We start from the raw sequence: 26,137 nt of genomic DNA, 5'->3' as shown, positions 1-26,137 counted from the left end.
CAAAAACAAACATCAGGCATTATTGGGGACAGCTATTCTTTGTTTCGGGGTTTGCTTGATTTTGTGTTACGTCACAGCCATCGGCTCGCGCTACGCTAAAAATGTCCCGCTCCGCCCTCTCGGGCTGTCGAGGTGTGGTACTGCGTGGAGCCGTTACTCTGACAGGACCCCGGGTGCGTGCCTGACTTTTCTGTGCACAGAGCGGTAAACATGTCGCTGCCGGGGGACACGGGGGACGCTTCTCGTCAGACCTGCGTCAGATACAGTCTGAAAACGTCATTCAATAATGTAAAAACACCGCAATGAGCATTCTGACGCTCGGAGCCTCAGTTTGACGCAGAGTGCGCAGGACGGCGGCGCAGCCTGTTGCCGTTGGCAACTGGATCTCTGAGACTTGAACGTGACACGGAAAAACAAACGCGCGGCACTGAGTTACAGTTTCTGTCTCCTCTGGTCGATGAAGCGTGTCAGTGTCTCTGTCGGTCCACCTCCACAACAGACGCCGATGATTGAATGTGATGCAGAGGCACAGCAGGAGGACAGACACAGGTCCCAGCTGTGTCAGATCTGGAGGGGAAACCAAACCAGCCCGCAGAGCTCACAGCAGAAAGATCCCTTACAGACTGGGATACAACTGGAACAAAGGTGGAAGACTCAAGGAGCTGAGAATCAGGTGCTGAATCCCCTAATGGAGTCTGTGTTTTCATTTGCTGATCTTGATAAGATATTATATTCCTCTATTAGTCCCATAAAGGGGAAATTTGCAGTATAACAGCAGCAGCAAGAGTCAAAATATGCATCAGTCAGTAACATGCAACGATTAATTGAAAAATATGAACGTAATTAAACTAATATTAACCGTGTTAAGCAGGAAAATATGTGTAGTGTTAGAATTGCACATGAACCGTTGATATTGCACAGACAGAATGAATGTGGCTTAGTTCAGAGAGTTACAGTGCAGTCCATAATGGTGGTGATCATGTATCATTTTTTTATTCCAACCTTTCCACCCTCTGCAGGCACCTGGCCAGAAAGTTCCTGCACATGTGGATGGAGAAAACCTTTGGTCGAGTTCCACCTCATAAAGCCAGGTGACGTGTCACGTTTATTTTGGAAATCAGCCGTGCTTCAGTCTCATTGTGTGTCATGGGTCCCAACTGAGCCGGAGGTCACTCACTGAAGGGATCATTGTGTGGTGTAGGTCTCACTATGACAGTGTGGTGCTGAGACGAGCCATAGAAGGATGGAGAGACGAGTGGTGGACGTCCAGGAGAGAGTGGAGTCTAACAACAAGGGCACAGTGTCACTACAGGTCAGCTCAAACATTTTAAGATTGTACTTAAGTACAAATCTCAGGTACTTTACACTTATTTAGGTGTTATACTTCATCTGTAGTTTTTACTCCATTACATTTATCTTACAGGAGGAGTTTCCACCGTTAGTAAATAAGGCTTTGCTTTATATGTATATACTATAGTTTGGTAGATTGTTGTTCCATTTGTGGCTGTGGCTCAGAATGTGGATCTACAACTTAGGAAACACACAGAACCAGAAATTGCCACAGACAACTGTCCTGCTAGCGTTTAATTGATGTGTATGAATGTGTGTACATGAAATGAATTACTTTGTGTTTCAGGTATTATCTGTGTAACTGGGCGTTTCATCGCTGGCGAACATATGTCTCACTGCAGAGGGAAAAGAAGAGTAAACTAAAAAACGCTCAATCATATGGTATGAATTTTCAAACGAGAGTATATACAACCTAATATAACCTCATGTCATTCATTCAGAAGCTGCTGTGACACTAATCACTTTGTTTCATGAACCAGCTGACAGGCAACGGATCCGTCAGGTCTGGGAGAGGTGGGAGGTTTTCGTAGAGATGAGACGTATGAAGAAGACGATGATTGAGTTAGCTGTTGAGCATAACAGACTCGCAGCTCTGCAGTAAGTGAACTGTAGTCACAAAGCCCAGTGCTGTAGAGATGCCTCCCTGAAGGAGCTGTGAGATGGATACAAACAGAAGTGACCGACACGCCCTTATCTTTGGTAGTTTAGTTCTACACTCATGATGTTTTACTGTGCAGTTCTGCATGGAGCTTATGGCGGACCAGGCTGCAGCAGCAACAAGACCTTTACACCTTGGAGGAGCAAACTGTCAAACAGCAGGCGCTGATTTTAAAGAGAAGGGTAAACACATCATCTGACTCATTCGTAACTCTTGTCTTCTCATTATCATTTGCCTCAGCATACACACTGTCCTCTTGCTCTCTTTTGGCAAAGGCTTGGCTTCAGTGGACAGAAATGCACGTAGCTTTTCGTTGTCAGACGGAGAAAGAATCCAGAGCTTCACTTCACTTCATCCTCAAACTGAAAAGAAACACACTGCGTCAGTGGACGAGTTATGTGTCCTTCTGCCAAACCAAAAGATCGTCACAAGGTTAATTTAATTACCCGCCTGTTATACATACTTTTTGTGTTTACCTTTTAAGATGTATTTTTCAGTTATCAGTTTTGATTTTTGCAGCCGCAGCTCATCGTGCCTGTTACCTCCGCCTGGTGAAGATGTGTTGGAGTAATTGGAGGAAGGCGTTGCATCGCAGGTGGAGTGAGGAGGAGCGATTACAAGCTGCAGGGCAGTTAGCCATTCGGAGCACCCAACGCAGAGCACTGGAGCGATGGAGAACTTGTATCCTAATCAATACCCAAACTTTCATTTTCTACTGCAGCATCAAAAGTCGTGCACTGTAGAATTGTGAGTTCCTGTAATTATCAATTCAGGTGTTTGACTCTTGAGCTCATCAGTAGATGTGACGCTCAGCAGAGACGAAGCTGAAGTGAACCAGATGGCGGTTCAACACCACCAGCATCATCTGTTGGTAAGAACCAAACATTAAGCTACAACATATAATGATACAGCTTGTGATCAGTTCATGTATTGAAGACTGTGTGTTCTTGTTGCAGTGCGCTGGACTGCAGGGACTTTTTCTCAACGTCACCTGGAACAAAACACGTCGCTTGAACAACAACATTGCTCTCCAGCATTATGATCAAACTGTGATTGACAACAATTCAGCACTCAACCAAGAAATACATGATCAGTGAGGAACTTCAATTAAAGTCTGCATTGATTGAATGGTTGGAGTTTTGTGTCTCTTGTAGATGATGAGGAAGTTTTGGAGGCTGTGGCAGGATCGACTGGAGGAGGCGGAAGACAAGAGTTTTCAACCTCTAACAGAACAGGCAGCGACCATCTACAGGTGCTTTTATTCACATCTTTCATTCTTTAGCTTCAACTACACTAGTCCTGAAGTGAAATAATATATTTATTGATATAAAAAGTTACATCAGTACATTTAACACTTCACTTTAAGTCATTCCTGTGTGATTCATTTGGTTTGAATCTTTATCCATCTATCTTTCTTGCATTTTGACAGCTTGTCCCTGCTGAGCAGCTGTTTTCACAACTGGAGGGAGAAACTTGCTGAACAGAGACACATGCAGGTGTTTTTAACAAACAACAAACAATTTAATTCTGTATATAAAGTAAAATGACTAAAACTTTCCCAAAAAAGCAAATAATAGATCAAGACTCTTAGGGGTTAATCTAAATACTGATTCTCTTTTTTTTATTCTTGATTTTAGAGCTGAAACAGTTTGTCAGTTAAATGATCAGTCAATCAACAGAAAATTAATTGACAACAATTTTGATAACCAAATAAAAATACCAAAAATTTTCTTCGTTTTCTGTCAAAATACGTTTAATATCTTTGGGTTTTAGACTCTTTGAATGTGTTACCTTGTGTTCTGTAAAATGTGTTGCTCATTTTATTGACAAAACAATTAATCGATCAATTGACTAAATAATCTGCGGATTGATTGATTATGAAAATAATCAGAACTTGCAGACCTGTGAAATTTTCCAACTTGATTTCACAGTTAATACGTTTTAACTCTAAATGCCAACATTTTTTCAACTACTCTTTAAAAAATATGTTTTATGTCTGTGAGGTAATAATCCCTTTATGCTTTTGGTTCAATAGTAAATAAAAAATATATTTCTGCAGGAACTGGAGCATCGAGCAGACGTTTGGTTTGCAGGACGTGTGATGCCTCAGTGTTTCAACTCATGGGTGGAGTTCACTCTTCAGAGGAGACTCCACAAACACAGGAAACACAATGCTGAAGTTTTTAACCAGTGAGTTAAAGACGTTTTTCTTCCAGACTTGTAGATTTATTTTCTAACCAGGCAGAGATGATCAGATCATTTCCTGTGTTTTCAGGCGGCGTCACTTCACTTGGGTGTTCTACACCTGGTGGGGACGATCAGAGAAGCACAGGGAGCAGATGCTCTCTGAGCGAATGGTTCGTCAGCAGTAGATCGAAAAACTATAATGTTGATTACATGTGTGTATCAGATGCTGACAGTTAACTCGTTATCAGGCAATTCTTCATGAGGAGCAATACCACATGCAGAGAGCCTTTGCTTTCTGGAGGCAAAGGACAGAGCAGAAGATCAGTGAGCAGGAGAAACAGGAAGCTTCAGAACGTCTGTACCTGCAACGACTTCTCCACAAGACAGTGACGCAGTGGAAGGAAAACAGCTCTGAGATACGAGACAGGTGAGGAAAACTCTGCACTGCTCAAGTGATTTAACTGTTCCAGGTACCAGTATATACAGTATGTACCAGTACTAGTAAGTATATCAGAGCTGTGAGCTCTCAGTGCTGTGAGCTTACAGGTTTGTTTATTTCTGTGACAGGAGAAGCAGAGAACAGCAGGCCTATCATCAGGGTGACCTGTGCTGCTTGAAATGGGCTCTGGAGAAATGGAAAAAGGTGCTTTTTTTCATCTCTGTCTGTCCGTATATCTTAATATCTTTTTTTCCAAATAGTTGCTGATTGACCTCCTGTTTTTGATCCTTGTGTGTTTGATCAGTTTGTCCAGATCCAAAGAGTGAAAAAAAGAAAACTAGAGGAGATGCAGCGTTTCCATGAAACTAAACTTCTCAAATGCACCTTTGTGGCCTGGAAGGTAGTAGATACGATTATTATATATCTTAGTAACAGGTAATCACATGATATCATGCAGTGGATTTGATAAAGCTAATGGGAAAGCTGTTGACACTGTGGCCTGCTGCATCAACAGACGCACAATCTACAAATGTCTCAAGTCTATGAGCAGGCAGAGGAACTTCACAGGCAGAAAACTGGGAACTTTCTCAGGTAATAAACACAAATGTAGTGATTTAGTGCTGTGAGGCTGTCTTCCTCTAGTCAAAAACCACAGGTTTGTATCAGTATCATTAGTTTCAGTCATGTCTCTCCAGAATGGTTCTGTCAGTGTGGAGGGAGAATGCAGTGCTGCAGGCAGAGAGTCGACACCTGGAGCAACGAGCACTGAATCACTCTCAGCACTTTCTTCTGTCCAAGGTTGAAATCAGTCTTGGTCCTTAATCTTCAAAACGTATTGTTTTATCCGAGCCTGTGTTTATTGCTTTCTTGCTGTAAACCTCCAAAGGTGTTTCTTGTGTGGAGAGAAGCAACTACACTTGCAATGATAAAGCGCCACCAGCAGGAGGAGGCAGTGAGCAGGGCCCAGAGATCCATAAACCAAGGTATCAAGAACACAAATCCACAAACAGCATTGTTTTATAAAAATCTACATTATAGTTATTTTCTAAAAAATAATGTACATTTCTTAGACCTTCAGCTTCGTACCTAAGAAGAGTTTGTTTAATGCATTTTGATTGGCTCTCACACGGTGTACAGCTCATTCATGAAATTTCAAAGATACATAAAAAAAGACAGAATGTGATAGAGGGAGACACACCCCACACAGAGAAACACAAAGATACAAACCTAAGAATACACAAAAAGAATATACAAAAGTAAATATCCCTGCATTTCAACAGTGATGTCTTGCGTAAAAAAACACAAGATTCCTCTAGAAAAATTCTCTTGAAACCTTTTTGTCACTTTAGTGTTTCTGCTGCGGTCATTCACACAGTGGAGGAAACGAACCAGAGAGGCTCGCAAAGAGAGGATGTGTATGGAAAAAGCCAGACAGCACCATGACTCCAAACTCCTCTCTAAAGCCCTGAAACATTGGAATAAGTATCAAGACCAAAACCGGAAAAATAAGGTATATAATGTATTTTCCCTTAATTGTTTTGTAAATCCCCACCCTGTGATGTGAATTCTTAAAAATATTTCATCTTCATAGGTGATGAAACGACAAGGAATCTTGTTGCTGAGATTGAAGATGTGCCAGACCTACTTTGAACAATGGAAAACAAAGGTTTGTTGATGTGAAGAGGCACCCCACTGATTTTACACATCAAGATCAGTTCCCAACTTAATAGAAATACACTGGACATGCCCATTAAAACCGATAGTCACAGTTATAAGGAAGAAATTGCCACTCTTATTTGTATGGTTTTCTTTTCTTGTGGTGCTAATAGTTCAACTTGCAACATGGAGAATGAATGTGAGTAGCTATGGAATAAATGTGGTTTGATTTATGACAGGTGGCTGTGAGTTTATCTTCTGAGAACACTTTCTCTCCTGTCACCTGTAAAACCCTAACATGTCTAACTATCACCTGCTGTGCAGCTCTTTACCTCATCTCCACAGACTTAGCACTTAATACCTCTGTACTGTACCTTAGCTTTGGTGTTGTCCCTCAGTTTGGATAAAAGCACCTGCCAAATAATTACATTTAAATCACTTTATTTCCTGTTAACAGCTGCATCACAGACGAAGAGAAGCTAAGCAGACGGAGAAAGCGCTCTGGCACTGGTCTCTCACTCTTCAGTCCAAGGTAACACATTTTTTTCCTCAGAGCCTCATGATGAATTCAAGTTGCTTCTCACTCTAAAGCGTTTGATGTGTCTCGGTGCATGTGCTGCAGGTGCTGTATGGATGGAGGCTGTGGGTCACTGAGCAGCGCCAGAAGCAGGAGCAGGTGGCCATAGCTGCACGGGTCTACAGAGACGAGCTGCTGAGGGAGGGCGTCACGTGCATCCTCACATATGCTGCTCACATGAACGATCTCACGACGAGCCTCACGCAGCACAGCCAGGAACAAGTCGGTATCTGAGTGTGCAAATTTTACATCACTTCACCATGAGTACTAGTAGTAGTATTCTTTAAGTCTGCCTGTGTCCTGCAGACATCCCGGCATCTCCAGAGAGTGGTCAAACGTTGTGCTATGCGGTGGAAGCAGCGGGCGCTTTGTAAACCTCAAAGAGAAAAAACAGTCAAAGAGCAACCTCGGAAGAAGAGCGTGACCTTCTGTTTGACGACACGTGGACCAGAGAAAGTTTCATCGTCTGACTCAGTGGAGCAGGAAACTGAAGACGTTGGGCTCAGCAAGCTGTGAGTCTTACACCGTTAATCTGAATCTCTCAACACATGGACTCAGTCTCACACTTTATCTTTTTTTCTTTTCAGGCTTCCCACAAAGATAACTCGACGACAGCCCCGTCACTGCAGAGAACAGTTTGAATCTCCAGGCTCAGTCTTGCTACATACAGGGTAAATCTCTCGTGAATTAAGTGACACATTTTTTCTAAATCATCAACAACCACTACATCATTTTTTGATATTGCACATGTATTTCATATCACAAATCCTAAATTGAAACATCATGTTAAAACCTTGATAAACATGTTTTTCATTTTTCTTGTTTGTTCAGCACCCAAAACCAGCCGGGCATCACCGACCCTGAATCAGCTGCAGAACTCTTCAGTTGGCAGAACAACCAGACTACATTGTTGACCGACCTCCATTCTGCGAACATCCTGGTTAGCTCCACACATCAGAGCACCATCACATCCACTGAAACTCATGCGTCGGTTGTGGACTCCTCTCAAGGAAGCAAAGACCTTCTTCTGCCTCCTTCTGCTTTCATGAACACTGGCTCTCAAACTATGGTAATAATCACCTGGTTGATTTGGACAGATATCAATTCAAATTCAGTGCTTAAGTGAGACTCACTTTTCGTTATGATTTTTTTTTTAAGTTGGGAAAAGCCAGCAGCCGAGGGACTGGAGACATCCCCCGTGTTTCTTTTCATCAGTTTGTTTCTCCCTTCAAACATGACTCCAGGTATCCAGGTATGTCAGCTGCTTTTTTTCAGTGATTATGAAAAAACAAGATTTTGTAGTTAATATTATGTTTTGATTTTGTTTTGCTTTTGTAAGATATGAAAGCGTCTCATGAACAAACTGAGGGTCTTGATGTAGAAGATGCAAGAAGTGATCCAGCGTCATTTCTGACGAGAGAACTGCTCAGCATTCAGCTCAACATGAAGAGTTTCCAACAGGACAGGAAACAGCTCAGGTAAAGAACAGAGATGTTTTTTCCTTTCTTCTTGTGTTGCTGTTTATGTCGTCACTATAGTAACTGTGTGTGTGTCCGTCTGTGTGTGTCTTCAGGTCATGGCAGAAACTGAGAGAGGTATTGCAGAGTTGGCTGCAGACCAGTGGAGAGGATGAGCCAATGGAAAAAGATTCTGTTTGTCAGGAGTTGAAGGAGGTAAGAAGATCAGATCATGTTACATGTTCAACAGGTAAAAACACGAAATCCAGTGGCTGCAAGAGGACACAATTGTCAGTGTTGGTTTGTGATTAACAATTAGTTATTTTACTCCTTGATTTAGTTTTTGTTTTTTGCTCCAAGTCTCTACATTTTCTCCTAGTTTCAAACATCAACAACAAGCTTAGGTCAAGTCTATTATTAATTTGTAGAATAATTTAAAACCAAACAATACTTAAGTTAAAAAAATGTTTTTGCTGAATGTCCCCACATTAATTTGACCAATAACGAACCATAAATTACAAAGAAAACCATGTATTGCCAATGAGAAAGATATGCTGTATCCACAATGTGTTTGATGATGATCTTGGTCATTAACAATGGTCAGAGAAATTTTCAATAGCCTAAAGTCAATACTTTATCTGCCACATAATAGTTAGTCAGTCCATCCTTCCATTATCTGTACCACTGATCCTCGCGACATTGGATGAGAGGTGGGGTACACCCTGGACAAGTCACCAGCGTATCACACGGCTGACACATACAGACAAATAACCACTCACACTCAGGTTTTCACCCACAGGCAGTTTAGAGTCTCCAGTTAAGCTAAGCTGCATGTTTTTGGATGTGGGAGAAAGCCTGAGAACCCAAACACAGGGAGAACATGTGTAACACATTAACCTTAAATTTAACTTGCCCCGCTGTTTCACATCTGCATGTTACATGTTTCACATAAAATCATTTATGAAGGTATTCTCTCCCACAGGTGGACATACTTTAAACTGTCTGAGGTCATTGAATTTGGAAAGATACACTGATAGCTTGGAATGTATTTGTCTAAGGCCTCGTTTGAGCAGTATACTGTATGTCGGTCAGCGGTCAATGGAAACTGTATCAAATCACTGACACTGGATGTCATCTTGCCTGTGTCACAATGGATGTTGTTGTTGTTGACAGCTGGACGAGCGCATCGACAGACTCTCCTCCGAACTGACGAATCAGAAACCAACGATGCTGCTGCACGCAGAGAGGATCGAGCGTTTACAGACTGCCCTCCACACGTCGGGAGTTTATGCTCTCAGTCGGAAAACAAGAGAGATAGAAACTGTTTACAGCGTGACTGGAAACAGAACCGGTCCTCACACACTCCCAGAGTGATTACACCTGCTACACATTCGGACTGTTCGTCTGCTACGATCACATTTATTAAAATGATGTGAGACTATGACAAAGATTTGAATCAGAAACATTCTGACGCATATTTTGTTATAACTTTACTTTGTAGCACTCAGCTGTGTGAGTGTTGTCCAGGTGATGTTTTTTACTATTATTAAATATCATGTAAATGGTCTTAAAACTGTCTCTGCATATAAATCCAAGTACTTAAAAGGCGTCTTCACCTCGACACTTCTATGAAAACGTTGGATAGGGGTTGTCCTTGCAACAGCTGGTGTTAAATATTTTCCATATGTGTGAAAAAAGTGACTTTCTCAGAGGAGTGGCCTTACGCAATAGGTTTTCTATTTCCCCATTAGCACCAGCGTCTCTTTCACTTTTAGAGGATCTTGGCAGGAAAACGAACAGAAAGGGCAACTGTGTGTTGTGCTCTGCGTTAGACAGATTTGTCCAAATCTTTGAGCTGCAGCAATGCGTGGACTTTATGCAATTTTGTTCTTTTACATGTTTGTCTGCTGCATCATGGGTACGTTTTTCTTATTTATATGTTTATATTGACAAGTTGTTTTGTCTATAAGAACAACTGTTTTTATTATTGTTCTTCTTCTTTTAGTAATTTGAGCTTTTGATTGTCGCTGGGAATGATGTCTTCCTCTTTGTGGAGCTTTTTGCTTTTCATGACATTTATTCAAACTGAGTGTATCTTAGAAATAAAATAATTTCACAGTTTACGTTGTATTCAGATCTTTACATTGAGTGGATGCACAAAGAAATTCATTAAATACCTTAAAATAACTCAAATATTATCGACTAAATGATGTACCGTGTGCAGTGTTTTTACTTCTGCAACTGATGTATGTGGATCGTTTGAACTGTTCCTTTAATGGCAGCAAAGAAGATGCGGTGGTGCACTGTGTCAGACCCTGAACAGAGGAAGTGTGCAGAACTGGCCAAAGCTCTGGTGGCGGTGCTGCCTTCAGCTATTTTGGCAGCTTTTGCAAGACTCTCATGCATACGAGCGTCCAGCACATCTGACTGCATCGAAAGGATCAGGGTGAGACATCAGGTCACCTGTACAATCTGTATTTTACACCTGGTTGAAAGGAAGAAATGATTTAGATGTGATTCAGATGTTTCCAGTAGGACAGCTGAGGACGCAGGAGAAAACTAAAGCTTATGGCAACAATAAAGGAGGCAATATAACAAATGAATACATTGCACCAGTAACAATTTTCTTGAAATCTTGTTCAGGCCTCCAGAGGTTTAGAATAATATACAAAGGAATGTTAAAATGAGGAGACCTGGGTAAGTGTTGAGGTTTCCTGTTTGCATCAAGGCATCCTGCATAGAGTCCAAGGTATCTTTGTATTTTTAATATTTGCTATATTAGCTGAGGCTATATTTTCCCTAATATAAACAGACACATGACAGTATAATATGAAAACTGTGCTACATACAGCTTCATGTTAAATTACAATTTGAAAAAGAAGAAAGTCAATAGCGTAGTAGTACAGTATATTTGTTAACTTCAATGCTTTTAATTTGCTTTAGCTTTGTGAGGTGCAGCAAAGATTTGTTTAGTGTTCAGTGAAAATCTTTGCACAGTAGGTGAAACTTCCATTTGCTCAGGAAATGTGTCTTTTGTTAAATTTCTTACTGTACTGCTGAGAAGTTCCCTCAGAGGAGCGTCCCAGCAAACATTCCAGGTTTAAAAGATTTTCAGTGTCAACATCGCAGTAAATTTAAATGCAAAATGTTTTAAACTGATGCTGCGACCTGGCGAAATCTGGAAAGGTTTGATTCCTTCGACTCTTCGGAGGGTTTTTGGAATGAATGGACTCTGAAGGTGTGTGAAGCGTCATATCAACATCCGGTGGATTTGTGAAGTTCAACTTAGATTGTTTAAATTCTTTGTTTCAGGCAAACCGTGCTGATATCGTGACATTAGACGCAGGGGAGGTTTATTCTGCTGTGAAGCAGTTCGGCCTCGTCGCCATCGCCAAGGAAATATACAGTGACGGTGGGTTTGCTTCACATCTTTTAAAAACTTCAGCATCCCTGTGATCTGAGCCAGTATACGTGCCTGTGTTTGTCTGCTCTGCAGGAGGCTGCCTTCTGTCTGTGGCTGTGGTGAGAAACAGCAGCTTGGACATCCGATCCCTGCAGGGACTCAGGAGTTGTCACAGTGGCATACGATGGACAGCCGGCTGGAGTCTTCCTCTCGGCTTCCTGCTGTCCAGAAACTACCTGAGCTGGTCAAAGGAGCAGCCGCTCAGTCAAGGTAATGAAGAAGTGAATGTAGGAAAGTGATGATGTATTTTTTTATTTCTCTTTCACATTTTTGGTCCTCTGGGTTTTCAGTCCCCTCACTTGTTTTTCTCCTCTCGTTCAGACGTCAGTAAGTTCTTCAGTGCCAGCTGTGTTCCTGGAGCTGCTGCCGTGGCTCCACGTCTGTGTGCGCTGTGCCAAGGCCAGAAATCTTACATTCGCCAGAAGAATTACCACTGTGAAACATCCCATAGTGAACCCTTCTACAACAGCCAGGGGGCCCTCAGGTCTAAATCAACATGTGAAATAACTGTAAAAACATGAATGAGTCGCTCCTCTTACCTCTCCTGCTCTGTCACAGATGTCTGAGGAGAGGTGCAGGGGATGTTGCATTTGTGGACAATTTAGCCCTCGAAAGCATTGAAGGTAATATTGAGTTTTATGTCTTACAAATCATCACCTCCACCAGGGAGCTTATGTTCTCACCTGTTTGTGTATTTGTTTTGCGGTAATATGCAAAATTGACTGAAGTGATTTGTATCACACTCTGTGGAGGGAAGCCATAAAGTTTTGGGACAGATCCGGTCAGAGGCAGAAATTTCAAATCACTTCTCTTAACGTTGCAATATTTGTCTCTGTTCCTTATTTTCTATTGTGTTGAGATCTACATGTTGTTACAGTTTGGTGCAGGTCCAGACAATATTGGTGCAAGAAAATGTTGAGTCTATAAGTTTCACACAGATTCACACGCACATTTCCTAAAATTTGGAACAAAAGTTCACTTGACTTCAGGGTGAACTGATTAAAGTTTGGTCGTCAATGTTTGAGGTCACATATTTCCCACAACTTGACTGGTTGATGGAGACACAGCCTGTGACGCAGTAGTTCTGTTTTTAGAGCTTGTTTGTCGTTGGTGGAGGTCTGTGCTCTCTCCCTCTTTCTTATTAACCCTGTTACAATCCAAATAAAGTGAAGGAGAGGTTTAAGACAACGGCAATGTCTGTGCAACGTCCCAAGTTTGAGTCAAGCCAGAGCAGGGCCTCCCTGTCATCTCATTTCCTATCAGCTGTCTAACCTCTGTGTTTACTGATGGCAAAACATGATATCAGGAGGAACTTGAGGGTAAAAGGCTAGAAAGTAGCTTGACTAAGGAAAATTTAAATTTGCAAAATAAATGAATACCAGATCATCATTATACTTTTTTTTTTAAACAAACTGCCCTTTCTCCCTCCTCCCTTCATATTCTGTCTCTTCTCTCAGAGAGCGAGAGTGATGAGTTCAAGTTACTGTGTCCTGACGGAACTCAGGCTCCTCTCAGCCACTACAGAAGCTGTAACCTGGGACGAGGTCCGGGCGGAGGCATCGTCACCCGATTCAACTTTCGCAAGGTTGCTCGCAAATTTCTTGTGACAGTGCAGGTAAAAAAAAAGATCTTATTCAGTCCTTGTTGTTTTTCACAGATATCACACATCAGTTCTGTGTGCTCCATTTCCAAATTGTTTTATCCCAATCAAAAAAAACTTGTAAGGACTCTTTGTTCTTCTTCAGATGCTGTTTGGTCAACGAGGAAGAGAGAGAAAGCGCTTCCAACTCTTCAACTCCTCCGCTTTCGGGGAGAACGATCTCCTCTTCAAAGATCTGACGTATAAATTATCCGTCCTTCCGGACGACATGGACGTCAGTCAGGTGCTGGGGCTGGATTATGTGGCTCTGCTCAAAGGCCTCGGACATGAAGGTGCTTCACTGATGTGTTGTTGTTACTTTTCATTTTAAAGACACTGATTCTGTGACATCATTGAACTTGCATGTGTGCAGGGAGCTCACTGCAGGACAGCGTGGTGCGATGGTGCTGCATCAGCCACGCAGAGCAGAAGAAGTGTGAACAGTGGGCTCTCAGTATTAAATCAGACCCTCTGGTGTGTGTCAGGGCCGTTTCAATGCGGGACTGTATCGAGAAAATCAAGGTGAGTTTTATAAATTGCATGATATCAGTATATTTTCACACTCTGTATAAAAGCTACAGTTCCTTTACTGCAGAGGGACGAGGTGGACGCTGCCTCGCTGGATGCAACACACTCGTTCATCGCTGGGAAATGTGGTCTCATCCCTGTAGTAACAGAATATTATGGTAGGACTCCACATATTTTATTTTTCTAACGTGATTCAGCACACTTCATATAATTGAATTGCTTAAAGTTATGTTCATTATTGACTGTTGGTCTTCATTAGTCCTAAAGTTTGATATTTGATCCAAAATGTTAATATCTGCTACTTCTCAAATGTTTAAGTTACTTGATTGGTTTATAATTTCGAGTATACAATGTCAGAAAATAGTGAAAATGTCCGTGTCAGTTCCCTACTTGCACATTACATCCAACCAACTAACTAAAGCCTAAAGGTATTTACTTTACTCTAATACAAAACCAGCAATGTTTTTATTTATTTAAAAAATTACTCAGATAATCTTAAAAAACAAGTTTATTGTTAAAAAACAAAACTTCTTAGAACCAGAATCTGTTCAGTTGTATGATGACATTCAGTTCACAACAACAACTAATTTCACATGGATCAATTAATGGTTGTAAAGCTTATATTTTACACACTTCTCATGGAGAATCCTAAAGGTATTTTCATTGTATTTCTGCCTTTAGCCAAATCATCCAACTCTACAATCAACATCAGGACAAGGCACTCACATGGTTTTCTGACATTTCACAAACTAAATGTTGAGTTGTTAAAAAAGTTATCACCAGACAATCCATGAGTTTAGTTGCCGTTCTCATCTACATTAACTTAAAACAACATCGATCTGCTTCTGCCGTGTTCACTTGTCCTCTAGGAAGAAAGTGTGAGCTGGCTGAGGGATTAACTCACCTAGAGACAGATGGTAAGATGAAAAAGGAAAAACAGCTCAACACAAAACTCACTGTGATCTTAAAAGTTAACGTTTATTATTGTCTTTAAATGGAAACGTCCTCAGTGCTGCCCTCGGTGGTGGGTGTAGCAGTTGCGAAGCGCTCCAGCAAGAACTTATTCATCGGGAACCTTGGAGGGCGTCGCTCCTGTCAGAGCCACATGTACAGCCCCGCAGGCTGGATGCTGCCGTACAGACACACACTGAGTCTGGAGCACAACAGCAGCTCCTGTGATCCGAACCAAGGTGCTGCTTCATTCAACATATTCACCAATATTCAGCTTTTATGTAACTGCTTGTATTTTTATTAAATGGTATCCTCTGTTTTCACCCCTGACATGAAACTGCTGTCTGTCACTTTGTGTTGACTTAGTTTACAACGACGTGTTCTGGAAAGGCTGTCTTCCTGGCTCCCAGGGGAATCTGTGTAAAGTGTGTATGGGAGGCAGCGGGGAGGCTGCGACCAGACGCTGCGCTGACAATCACAATGAGCGTTACTATGGCAACATGGGAGCTTTAAGGTAGGAGCAGAGGCTTACCTCAGAGAGGTTTCTCCACAAAGTATGACAAAACAATCCACTTTTATTAAGATATTTTTGGTTTGAAGATTTTTGTGATGTCGGTGTGAATAGAATTAGGTTTATGTTGCTCACAGCAGTGAAAATTTATATTTAAAACTACATTCACACATTTTTAGGCCACTTGGAAGCAAGTTTTAACACAACACTGATACAATATCACCTATCACCACATTATTGGGAAATTGGAAGATCACAGTTCATTAGATTTGTGTCTATTTATTTTCTTACAACCCTTAAAGGAACTGAAAGGTTGGCTCAGGGAGTTCAGATCTCCTCCAAGGTTGATGTCTTCACCTGTTAAAGAAAGTGAAAAAGAAATCCTGGATCTGCCCATTTATGCAAATCCTCTCCAAAAGGAAATGGGTTCTTCCGTGTGTCACGTCCCACCCCCTTTCAAAATGTCACGGAAATCAGAGAGAGACAAACAAACAGCGAGGAAAACATAGAAGAGGAAAACATAGAAGAGGTTAACATAGAAGAGGAATACATGGTAGAGGAAAACATAGAAGAGGAAAACATAGAAGAGGAAAACATAGAAGAGGAAAACATAGAAGAGGAATACATAGAAGAGGTAAACATAGAAGAGGAAAACATAGAAGAGGAATACAGAAGAGGTAAACATAGAAGAGGAATACATAGAAGAGGAAAACATAGAAGAGGAATACATAGAAGAGGTAAACATAGAAGAGGAATACATAGAAGAGGTAAACATAGAAGAGGAATACATAGAAGAGGTAAACATAGAAGAGGAAAACATAGAAGAGGAAAACATGGAAGAGGAAAACATAGAAGAGGTAAACATAGAAGAGGAATACATAGAAGAGGTAAACATAGAAGAGGAAAACATAGAAGAGGAAAACATAGAAGAGGAATACATAGAAGAGGAAAACATAGAAGAGGAAAACATAGAAGAGGTAAACATAGAAGAGGAAAACATAGAAGAGGAAAACATAGAAGAGGAAAACATAGAAGAGGAAAACATGGAAGAGGAAAACATAGAAGAGGTAAACATAGAAGAGGAAAACATAGAAGAGGAATACATAGAAGAGGTAAACATAGAAGAGGAATACATAGAAGAGGTAAACATAGAAGAGGAAAACAGAAGAGGAATACATAGAAGAGGAAAACATAGAAGAGGAAAACATAGAAGAGGAATACATAGAAGAGGTAAACATAGAAGAGGAAAACATAGAAGAGGAAAACATAGAAGAGGTAAACATAGAAGAGGAAAACATAGAAGAGGTAAACATAGAAGAGGAAAACATAGAAGAGGAATACATAGAAGAGGTAAACATAGAAGAGGAAAACATAGAAGAGGAAAACATAGAAGAGGAAAACATAGAAGAGGAATACATAGAAGAGGAAAACATAGAAGAGGAAAACATAGAAGAGGTAAACATAGAAGAGGAAAACATAGAAGAGGAAAACATAGAAGAGGAATACATAGAAGAGGTAAACATAGAAGAGGAATACATAGAAGAGGTAAACATAGAAGAGGAAAACATAGAAGAGGTAAACATAGAAGAGGAAAACATAGAAGAGGAATACATAGAAGAGGAAAACATAGAAGAGGTAAACATAGAAGAGGAAAACATAGAAGAGGAAAACATGGAAGCGGAAAACATAGAAGAGGTTAACATAGAAGAGGAAAACATAGAAGAGGAATACATAGAAGAGGTAAACATAGAAGAGGAATACATAGAAGAGGTAAACATAGAAGAGGTAAACATAGAAGAGGAAAACATGGAAGAGGAAAACATAGAAGAGGAAAACATAGAAGAGGAAAACATAGAAGAGGAATACATAGAAGAGGTAAACATAGAAGAGGAATACATAGAAGAGGTAAACATAGAAGAGGAAAACATAGAAGAGGAAAACATAGAAGAGGAATACATAGAAGAGGAAAACATAGAAGAGGAAAACATAGAAGAGGTAAACATAGAAGAGGAAAACATAGAAGAGGAAAACATAGAAGAGGAAAACATGGAAGAGGAAAACATAGAAGAGGTAAACATAGAAGAGGAAAACATAGAAGAGGAATACATAGAAGAGGTAAACATAGAAGAGGAATACATAGAAGAGGTAAACATAGAAGAGGAAAACATAGAAGAGGAATACATAGAAGAGGAAAACATAGAAGAGGAAAACATAGAAGAGGAATACATAGAAGAGGTAAACATAGAAGAGGAAAACATAGAAGAGGTAAACATAGAAGAGGAAAACATAGAAGAGGAAAACATAGAAGAGGAATACATAGAAGAGGAAAACATAGAAGAGGAAAACATAGAAGAGGAAAACATAGAAGAGGTAAACATGGAAGAGGAAAACATAGAAGAGGTTAACATAGAAGAGGAATACATAGAAGAGGAAAACATAGAAGAGGAAAACATAGAAGAGGTAAACATAGAAGAGGAAAACATAGAAGAGGTAAACATGGAAGAGGAAAACATAGAAGAGGTTAACATAGAAGAGGAAAACATAGAAGAGGAATACATAGAAGAGGTAAACATAGAAGAGGAATACATAGAAGAGGTAAACATAGAAGAGGAAAACATAGAAGAGGTAAACATAGAAGAGGAAAACATAGAAGAGGAATACATAGAAGAGGAAAACATAGAAGAGGTAAACATAGAAGAGGAAAACATAGAAGAGGAAAACATGGAAGCGGAAAACATAGAAGAGGTTAACATAGAAGAGGAAAACATAGAAGAGGAATACATAGAAGAGGTAAACATAGAAGAGGAATACATAGAAGAGGTTAACATAGAAGAGGAAAACATAGAAGAGGAATACATAGAAGAGGAAAACATAGAAGAGGTAAACATAGAAGAGGAAAACATAGAAGAGGTAAACATAGAAGAGGAATACATAGAAGAGGAAAACATGGTAGAGGAAAACATAGAAGAGGAAAACATAGAAGAGGATAACATAGAAGAGGAATACATAGAAGAGGAATACATAGAAGAGGTAAACATAGAAGAGGTAAACATAGAAGAGGTTAACATAGAAGAGGAAAACATTGAAGAGGTAAACATAGAAGAGGAAAACATGGTAGAGGAAAACATAGAAGAGGAAAACATAGAAGAGGAAAACATAGAAGAGGAATACATAGAAGAGGTAAACATAGAAGAGGAAAACATAGAAGAGGAATACATAGAAGAGGTAAACATAGAAGAGGTTAACATAGAAGAGGAAAACATGGAAGAGGAAAACATAGAAGAGGAATACATAGAAGAGGAATACATAGAAGAGGTAAATATAGAAGAGGTTAACATAGAAGAGGAAAACATAGAAGAGGAAAACATAAAAGAGGAATACATAGAAGAGGAATACATAGAAGAGGAATACATAGAAGATGTAAACATAGAAGAGGAAAACATAGAAGAGGAATACATAGAAGAGGTAAACATAGAAGAGGAAAACATGGAAGAGGAAACATAGAAGAGGTAAACATGGAAGAGGAAAACATAGAAGAGGAAAACATAGAAGACGAAAACATAGAAGAGGAATACATGGTAGAGGAAAACATAGAAGAGGGAAAACATAGAAGAGGTTAACATAGAAGAGGAAAACATAGAAGAGGAAAACATAGAAGAGGAATACATAGAAGAGGAATACATTGAAGAGGTAAACATAGAAGAGGAAAACATAGAAGAGGAAAACATAGAAGAGGTTAACATAGAAGAGGAAAACATAGAAGAGGAAAACATAGAAGAGGAATACATAGAAGAGGAATACATTGAAGAGGTAAACATAGAAGAGGAAAACATAGAAGAGGAATACATTGAAGAGGTAAACATAGAAGAGGAAAACATAGAAGAGGAATACATAGAAGAGGTAAACATAGAAGAGGTTAACATAGAAGAGGAAAACATGGAAGAGGAAACAGAAGAGGTAAACATAGAAGAGGTAAACATGGAAGAGGAATACATAGAAGAGGTAAACATAGAAGAGGAAAACATAGAAGAGGAATACATAGAAGAGGTAAACATAGAAGAGGTTAACATAGAAGAGGTAAACATAGAAGAGGTAAACATGGAAGAGGAAAACATAGAAGAGGAAAACATAGAAGAGGAATACATGGTAGAGGAAAACATAGAAGAGGTTAACATAGAAGAGGAAATCATAGAAGAGGAAAACATAGAAGAGGTTAACATGGAAGAGGAATACATGGTAGAGGAAAACATAGAAGAGGAATACATAGAAGAGGTAAACATGGAAGAGGAAACAGAGAAGAGGTAAACATGTCTCTGACATACACAGAGACAAACCTACCAATAAACCAAACAAAGAAGAAGAACATCTGTCTCATAAGTGACTTACTGTTCACCATATATGTTCACCAGCAAGTTGCTAACTTTGTGTGTCTGTCATCAGTGCTGCACAGGAAGTGAACATTGAGTGTAGCAGCTTTTACACTGAAAAAAGTGAGTTAATCAGAATTAAACAGAGGTACGGCTCATCTGGGTTAATCACTAAGAAACCAAACAACCTCTCTCATTTACAAGTGATTAGATCAATTGTAATTTATTTATTATTGCCAATTTAAAAAACATTCCTCCCTAGAATCAAATATCTCACTGTGGCTGAAGTGAGAAACTATATATAGATTTATATATAGTGTGGTGGAAACTATTTTGTTGTACCTGTCTGAGCCTTTTATGACTTGAACTGTCTGTGACCTGAAGCCTGTCTGACCTTTCTGTTACTTTATGACCTTCCAATCACTTATTTTCTGTCTGCTCTATCTTCAAAACAAACTTATACAGAGTAGTTTCCTGTGTCTTAATCCCTGTCTCAAACTGCGGCTACAGAACCAGTCTGAACTGGCTCAGACAACAGCCTGAGTTCTCCTTTATAAGATGTTTGCATTTGACTGTTCTCCATCAACACTCTGAGATCCCTGTGACTCCCTGTGTTGATCCTTTCTGCAAAAAGCTCTCAATAAAATACACAAAGACAGATTTGATAACCCAGCCTCTGTATTTTCAGATTTCCATCACAATAGTTTGGTTGAACTGACCCTTTTATCCGATCTGTTCTTCATAGGTGCCTGGTTGGAGATCCTAGTGGAAAGAGCTACGGCGATGTGGCCTTTTTAGAGCAGCACAACCTTCAGGCTAACATCCTCAGTGAGATGTTCAAGATAAACTCCTGACATGAACACACACCGATGCTCGTTTATCGTTATCATGTCACCGCATATGTTTCTGTCATGTTGTGCTTCAGGTTTGATCTCCAGTGGTTGGGCGGAGGGTTGGACGTCATCAGACATCGAGCTGCTGTGTGATGACGGCCGTCGGGCCCCGTTGTCAGAGTGGGAGAGCTGTAACCTCGGGGTCATCCCACCGAACACTGTTATGACACGGCCGGTGCTCACGGGGCGAGTGTACGACTTCCTCATGAAGTCGCAGGTCAGCTTATCTGATTTGATTTTTATTTGTGGGAGGTTTTCAAATGTGGCTTTTCTTGTGCACTCTGTGGTTTCACAGGCTCTGCTGTCCCTTTACATCACCTCAGAATAGTGTCTCAACATTTCTCAACAGTGAATCAGAACAGTGTTGTTCACTGGCTAGACTCACTCAGAACTCCGCAGGCCATTGTCATTGTATTTAGGAGAGGATTATTTCAGGTTTCACAGTTTTACTTTAAGACACTTTAAACACTTTTAGCAACCATACAAGTTTTAAATCTAAGATCTAAAGCTAAAATAAAAGCAAACATTTAGATTTTAAAGAATTGTTGAAAGGCTCAGTGTGTAAGATTAGGTAAAAGGGATCTATAGGAAGAAATTGAATGTAAAATAATTCTAGTGATGTTTGCACTAGTGTGTTTCATCTAAATTGTAGGAACTGTTGTTTTCTTTACCCTTGAATGGGACCTTTATGTTGAAATACTTTATGTATTTATACCATGTTTTTTGGTTGTCCAAACTGGAAAAACTAAAAACCTTTTGAGGTTTTATGAAAGATGAAGGTTTCCAAAGGTTCTCTTTCATGTTTGGAAGGGGAGGGTGAGGTGAGAGGTGTTCAGCTGCAACATGCAACCTTCACTTCAGATGTCACTAAATTCTACAGACTGAACCTTTAAGTCTGACCTTAATCAGTCAAAGATCTACATTTGTTTCTTCTGATGAATGTTCGGGACATGCACTTAAATTACAGTCTTTGCCAGTGCAGGTGGATATTTATTCTTTAATCTTTTAAACACATTTTTTTACCATGAAGGAAACTTTGGCAGCCAAACCCGACGCAGACTTCCAGCTCTTTGAGTCTCATCCGTACGGAGAAAGTGACCTGCTGTTCAAAGATTCAACGCAGTGTTTCGTCCACACGAGTCACATGGATTACCGCTCCATCCTCGGAGAGGAGTTTTACTCTCATGCAGAATCTGTCTTCAACTGCACGCACTCTGGTACAACTGCAACCAAATACACTGATTTTCATGTATGTCAAATATATATAACCATCTCCTTTGCTAATGTATTCCTCATTTCTCCTTGCAACAGATATCCTGGAGTTTTGCCATCAGGACGTGTGCAGCATATTCTAAAAGACATAGAGAAGGAAACAACTCTTTATGTTCTTCTTGATGGTTAAAACCTTCACATGCATTCTTTTCATCCATCTCTGATGCAAACTTTTAATCAGGATCATACAACAACTGCCGGATGTGTGGTCATTCACAACAAGATGTCATGAATTAATACATCGTATCAAGTCAGAGATGAACACAGCATTGCAGCCAAATACAAATGAAGTAACTAGTGACCAACTTATATACAGGACAGTTTATACAGTTTAACAGAAAATACCTCCATGCTGCTCTTGTGGTGTTATGCAAGTGTTCGACATTCACATCTGACTCGAAACGGCGTCCAACCGTGTTTTTGGTCTAAATGTCCAAGATTTAGTCTCCCACTTTCATTAATTATGTTTTATGACAAATACATTATTTAGTTTATCAGATCACTTCCTTTGTTTAATCTTTCTACTTAAGAGTCAGATGTGTTGTTATTTTGTCCCCTCAGTCGTTGAGGGTTCTCCTTCTCTCTGCTACAACAGAACCCTCATAAAGATGGTAATGTCCATTTTATTGTCTTTAAACTGAGGCTGTAGTTTGTATCCGTCTGTTTGTTTTCATTGTGTGTCTTTGTACTTATCTTTACTCTTTATGTTCAGGTACATCACGTGTTGTTGACAGACTCATAGTTAGACCCTTAGTGATACACAGAGTCAAATTTGGCAAATAAAGTTGATCCACACTGAGCTCCTGGGCCGAAGTCGTTTTACTACAACTCCCAGTTTGCAGCGCGAATATGTTTGGTGTTACGTGAAATCGGGTATTTCCGGTTCCTCTCCGTCTCTGTGCTACAAAGGTTCCTGTCTTATATCAGCCAGTGGGTTTGAGATGTTACTGAAGAGACATTTCTCCGCTGGAGACTCGCTGTTGAACCAGAAACTACAGTAACGTGACCGTGGGTCTGCTGGAGGAGACAGAGAAGGTACAGCGGCTTAACAACGTTTGGGAACAAAGTTAGCACGCTGACACCTGGTTAGCTAGCTTCGACAGGAACTTAAATAAATAGCGATTGTTTCAGTGTCTTGTTGTTTTCTCGTGTTCCAACCATAGACTGTATATAAAGAGGTTCCAACGTTACTCACGTTAAAGCTCGTGGAGAAAGTGAATTGCAAAGGTCATGTTAAGCAGGTGTTGTGACGTTATAGGTCATTTGTGATTATAGCTTCCTACAGGGAAGCATTGATTTAAGTTTAACAGGAAAATACATATTTAACATGTTTCTTGGTCTACAATGTAAAATAAAGTCAAATTATGAAAGCATGTTGGCACTAAAATCATTTGTAGACCTCTGACCTTTCATTATTAAGTTAGTTATCAAAGGTCCAGTGTGTAAGATTTAGATGAAAGGGATCTATTGGCAGAAATGTAATGTAGAATAATCCTCATGATGTTTTCACTAGTTCGTTTCATCTAAATTGTATGAATTGTAGTTTTCTTTACCCCAGAAAAGACTCTTTATATTTAAATACTTTATATTTACATCGAGGGGACCCTCTCTACGGAGGCCACCATGTTTTTTACATCAGTCCAGACTGGACAAACTAAACACCTTTTGAGTTTTATGACAACTGAAGCTGCCACAGGTTCTTTATCATGTTTGGAAGGAGAGGGTGAGGTGTGGGGTGTTTCAATACTAGATATCACTAAATTCTACACACTGCACCTTTAAGTGGTTAATCAGTCCATCCATTTTATTTATTAATTTTATACACGTTCTGCTGATTATCCAGGTCTAGGTAATTATGTTATTATATTATAAGGAATATTTCAGTAGGATTTCTACATTCTCCATGTGGTAATAAAATGGTCTGATTTTAATTTGGTCACCTTTGCAGAAACCTGACTAGTTTACATTCACTGCTGGTGGAGGAACATGATGTAAGTGTTGCAGTGAAGTTAGTGATTTATAGTTAATGACCATGAGCACTGTATTTGTCCTGATTTAGATGAGACTGCCATGGTGGACCCTCACGTTACACAGAGGGCCTGTAAGGAGAGCATCCTCAGTCCCTGCAGGTTTGGTGAACTTTGTCCCAGCCTGCAGCACCACTGACGCCCACTCCCAGGACCTCCTGCAGGAGTTTGTGTCTCGAGCCGGTCGCCTGTTTGTCATCACCGGAGCAGGCCTCTCTACAGAGTCGGGCATCCCTGATTATCGCTCAGAGGGTGTTGGACTGTACGCCCGCACGAGTAGGCGACCCATGGAGCATGCAGAGTTTGTCCGCAGCGCAAAGTCACGACAGCGCTACTGGGCCAGGAACTTTGTCGGGTGGCCGCAGTTCTCTTCCCATCAGCCGAACTCTGCTCACAGGGTTCTTCAGCAGTGGGAGGAGAGGGGGAAGCTGCACTGGCTGGTCACACAAAACGTGGATGCTCTTCACTCGAAGGCCGGACAGAAAAGACTGACTGAGCTCCATGGCTGCACCCACAGGTGAGAAAACGTCACCAGACACCTTAAACATGGGCCCTCAGGGGTGAAGGTCAAATCCTTTTAAAGAGCAACAGTAGCGATAGTGAAATAAATACAGCACCAATACACTGTAGGTGGAAGTACTGCATTCAAAACTCTGCACGAGGAAGATAAATGAATAGTGATGATACATGGTTGTCTGCAGGGTTGTGTGTCTCGGCTGTGGTGCCATCTCTGCGAGGGAGGAGCTCCAGAGACAATTCATATCATTAAACCCAGGCTGGGGAGCTCAGGCAGGGGCCTCGGCTCCGGACGGCGACGTCTTCCTGGAGGACGAGCAGGTCCTTCATTTCAGGGTTCCCTCCTGCGACGTGTGTGGAGGAATACTGAAGCCTGAGGTGACTTTTTTTGGAGACTCTGTGAACAAAGGGACAGTACAGTTTGTACACGACAGACTGGCAGAGTCGGACGCAGTGCTGGTGGTGGGGTCCTCTTTACAGGCAGGTTTTGGTGCATTTTTTCATAATAACATGTTGAAAAGAGTTATTCTGGACTTTTGAATTGAATTTTGCCCCTCTGTGATATTCCCTATAGGTGTATTCAGGATACAGGTTCTTACTGGCAGCAAGTGACAGGAAAATGCCGGTCGCCATCCTGAACATCGGGCCCACGAGAGCCGACCACCTGGCTCAGCTGAAAGTGAGCGGCCGCTGTGGTGAAGTGCTGACAGTCATTCAGCCCCACTGACCCTCATGGACATCTTATTTAAAAATATTCTGTATTAGCTGATCAGGAGACTGCGAACTACAAACTACCTCATTTAACCAGATGACAACAAAATCCCCTTGAGGTTAATGTTCTCAGCTGTTTGAAACTTGTTTTGTGAAAAAGGCAAAAGGAGCCAGATTCATATTCACATCTCTGCTGGAGGTTAAAACTGATGTGCACTCACATGTTCTTTGCAAAACAACTAAATATTTATAGGATGAATGTCTTTCATTTTTTGGAAATTCAACATCTCTGGATTGATCAATGGATCAATATCTTGGCTCTGCACACTTCAAGTAAACTGATGGTGCTTTCATTTAAATAATCAACACCAATTGACCTGTTATTTTTAAATTAAACACCAACTGTTGTGTAAGTTGCTGTTACATAAAGGCATCAAATCATGTGGCCGGTACAATACAACAGATAAGTAATATTTTAGAAATGGTGTGATGGTTCTAAAGGGTTAATTTTATGTTATCATTGAATGGATTGGGATCTTGTATAATGTGGTGCTGAGACTGATTCATTTTAAATGTTAACATACCTTAGAGAATGTACCTTTTCTCTGCTTGTAAACCAGGTAGAAGCTTGAGACTGTAAACAGTGTCTGACAGAAACCTATTGTCTGTTTTAATTCTTTTAAATACATTATTTTAAGACATTACACTTTACATCAGCATGTCTGTTATTTGTCACAAATTCAGTTTTGAAGTTCTTGTAATCTTTTTTTAAATCTTAAAAATCTCTCCTGAAATTTACTCAGGTACAACTTTGGGATTTGAATGTTGCCTGAGTATTTCCATTTATAGTATACTTTTTACTTCACTACATTGATTGCACAGTTGTGCTGATTAGTTTTTTTAAATGAAGATTTTACATACACATAAAGTGGGTC

At 40.3% G+C, this 26,137-nt stretch overlaps 3 protein-coding genes across 5 annotated transcripts; all 3 read left to right on the top strand.

The window, feature by feature from the left end:
- The first annotated feature begins 152 nt into the window (after positions 1–152).
- On the top strand, positions 153–10,447 carry sfi1 (SFI1 centrin binding protein). Its single transcript, XM_020101584.2, has 31 exons — positions 153–673; positions 1,020–1,091; positions 1,202–1,312; positions 1,637–1,731; positions 1,830–1,947; positions 2,088–2,190; positions 2,284–2,440; positions 2,528–2,689; positions 2,809–2,879; positions 2,965–3,057; positions 3,163–3,260; positions 3,438–3,504; positions 4,068–4,198; positions 4,284–4,365; positions 4,444–4,622; positions 4,763–4,838; positions 4,939–5,034; positions 5,149–5,225; positions 5,330–5,432; positions 5,521–5,617; positions 5,984–6,144; positions 6,226–6,300; positions 6,748–6,822; positions 6,913–7,089; positions 7,174–7,379; positions 7,455–7,538; positions 7,699–7,936; positions 8,026–8,119; positions 8,207–8,345; positions 8,441–8,540; positions 9,498–10,447. The coding sequence occupies exons 1-31, from the start codon at positions 519–521 to the stop codon at positions 9,696–9,698; spliced, it is 3,693 nt and encodes a 1,230-aa protein (XP_019957143.2). The 5' UTR covers positions 153–518; the 3' UTR covers positions 9,699–10,447.
- On the top strand, positions 10,009–23,319 carry sxph (saxiphilin). Of its 2 annotated transcripts, none has more exons than XM_069536387.1 (17): positions 10,009–10,242; positions 10,612–10,770; positions 11,637–11,736; positions 11,821–11,997; positions 12,109–12,271; positions 12,346–12,410; positions 13,245–13,402; positions 13,533–13,719; positions 13,800–13,948; positions 14,022–14,112; positions 14,824–14,871; positions 14,965–15,144; positions 15,272–15,419; positions 20,529–20,611; positions 20,709–20,893; positions 21,707–21,893; positions 21,988–23,319. In XM_069536387.1, exons 1-17 carry the CDS (start codon positions 10,009–10,011, stop codon positions 22,029–22,031), a joined length of 2,358 nt encoding a protein of 785 aa, XP_069392488.1. In that variant the 3' UTR covers positions 22,032–23,319. The 2 variants fall into 2 exon arrangements, with proteins under 2 accessions (XP_069392488.1, XP_069392491.1); XM_069536390.1 differs by having other exon boundaries at positions 10,103–10,242; positions 10,607–10,770.
- On the top strand, positions 22,843–25,906 carry sirt4 (sirtuin 4). 2 transcript variants are annotated; one of them, XM_020108485.2, is made up of 4 exons: positions 22,843–22,983; positions 24,008–24,492; positions 24,677–24,869; positions 25,066–25,906. In XM_020108485.2, exons 2-4 carry the CDS (start codon positions 24,008–24,010, stop codon positions 25,216–25,218), a joined length of 831 nt encoding a protein of 276 aa, XP_019964044.1. In that variant the 5' UTR covers positions 22,843–22,983; the 3' UTR covers positions 25,219–25,906. The 2 variants fall into 2 exon arrangements, with proteins under 2 accessions (XP_019964044.1, XP_019964043.1); XM_020108484.2 differs by having other exon boundaries at positions 24,677–24,971.
- Positions 25,907–26,137: the final 231 nt, after the last annotated feature.

This window comes from Paralichthys olivaceus, chromosome 2, assembly GCF_024713975.1.
Source record: "Paralichthys olivaceus isolate ysfri-2021 chromosome 2, ASM2471397v2, whole genome shotgun sequence".
In the NCBI taxonomy this organism is placed as follows: domain Eukaryota; kingdom Metazoa; phylum Chordata; class Actinopteri; order Pleuronectiformes; family Paralichthyidae; genus Paralichthys; species Paralichthys olivaceus.
The sequence above is the reverse complement of the archived record's forward strand: the minus strand, read 5'-3'. Positions and strand labels throughout refer to the sequence as shown.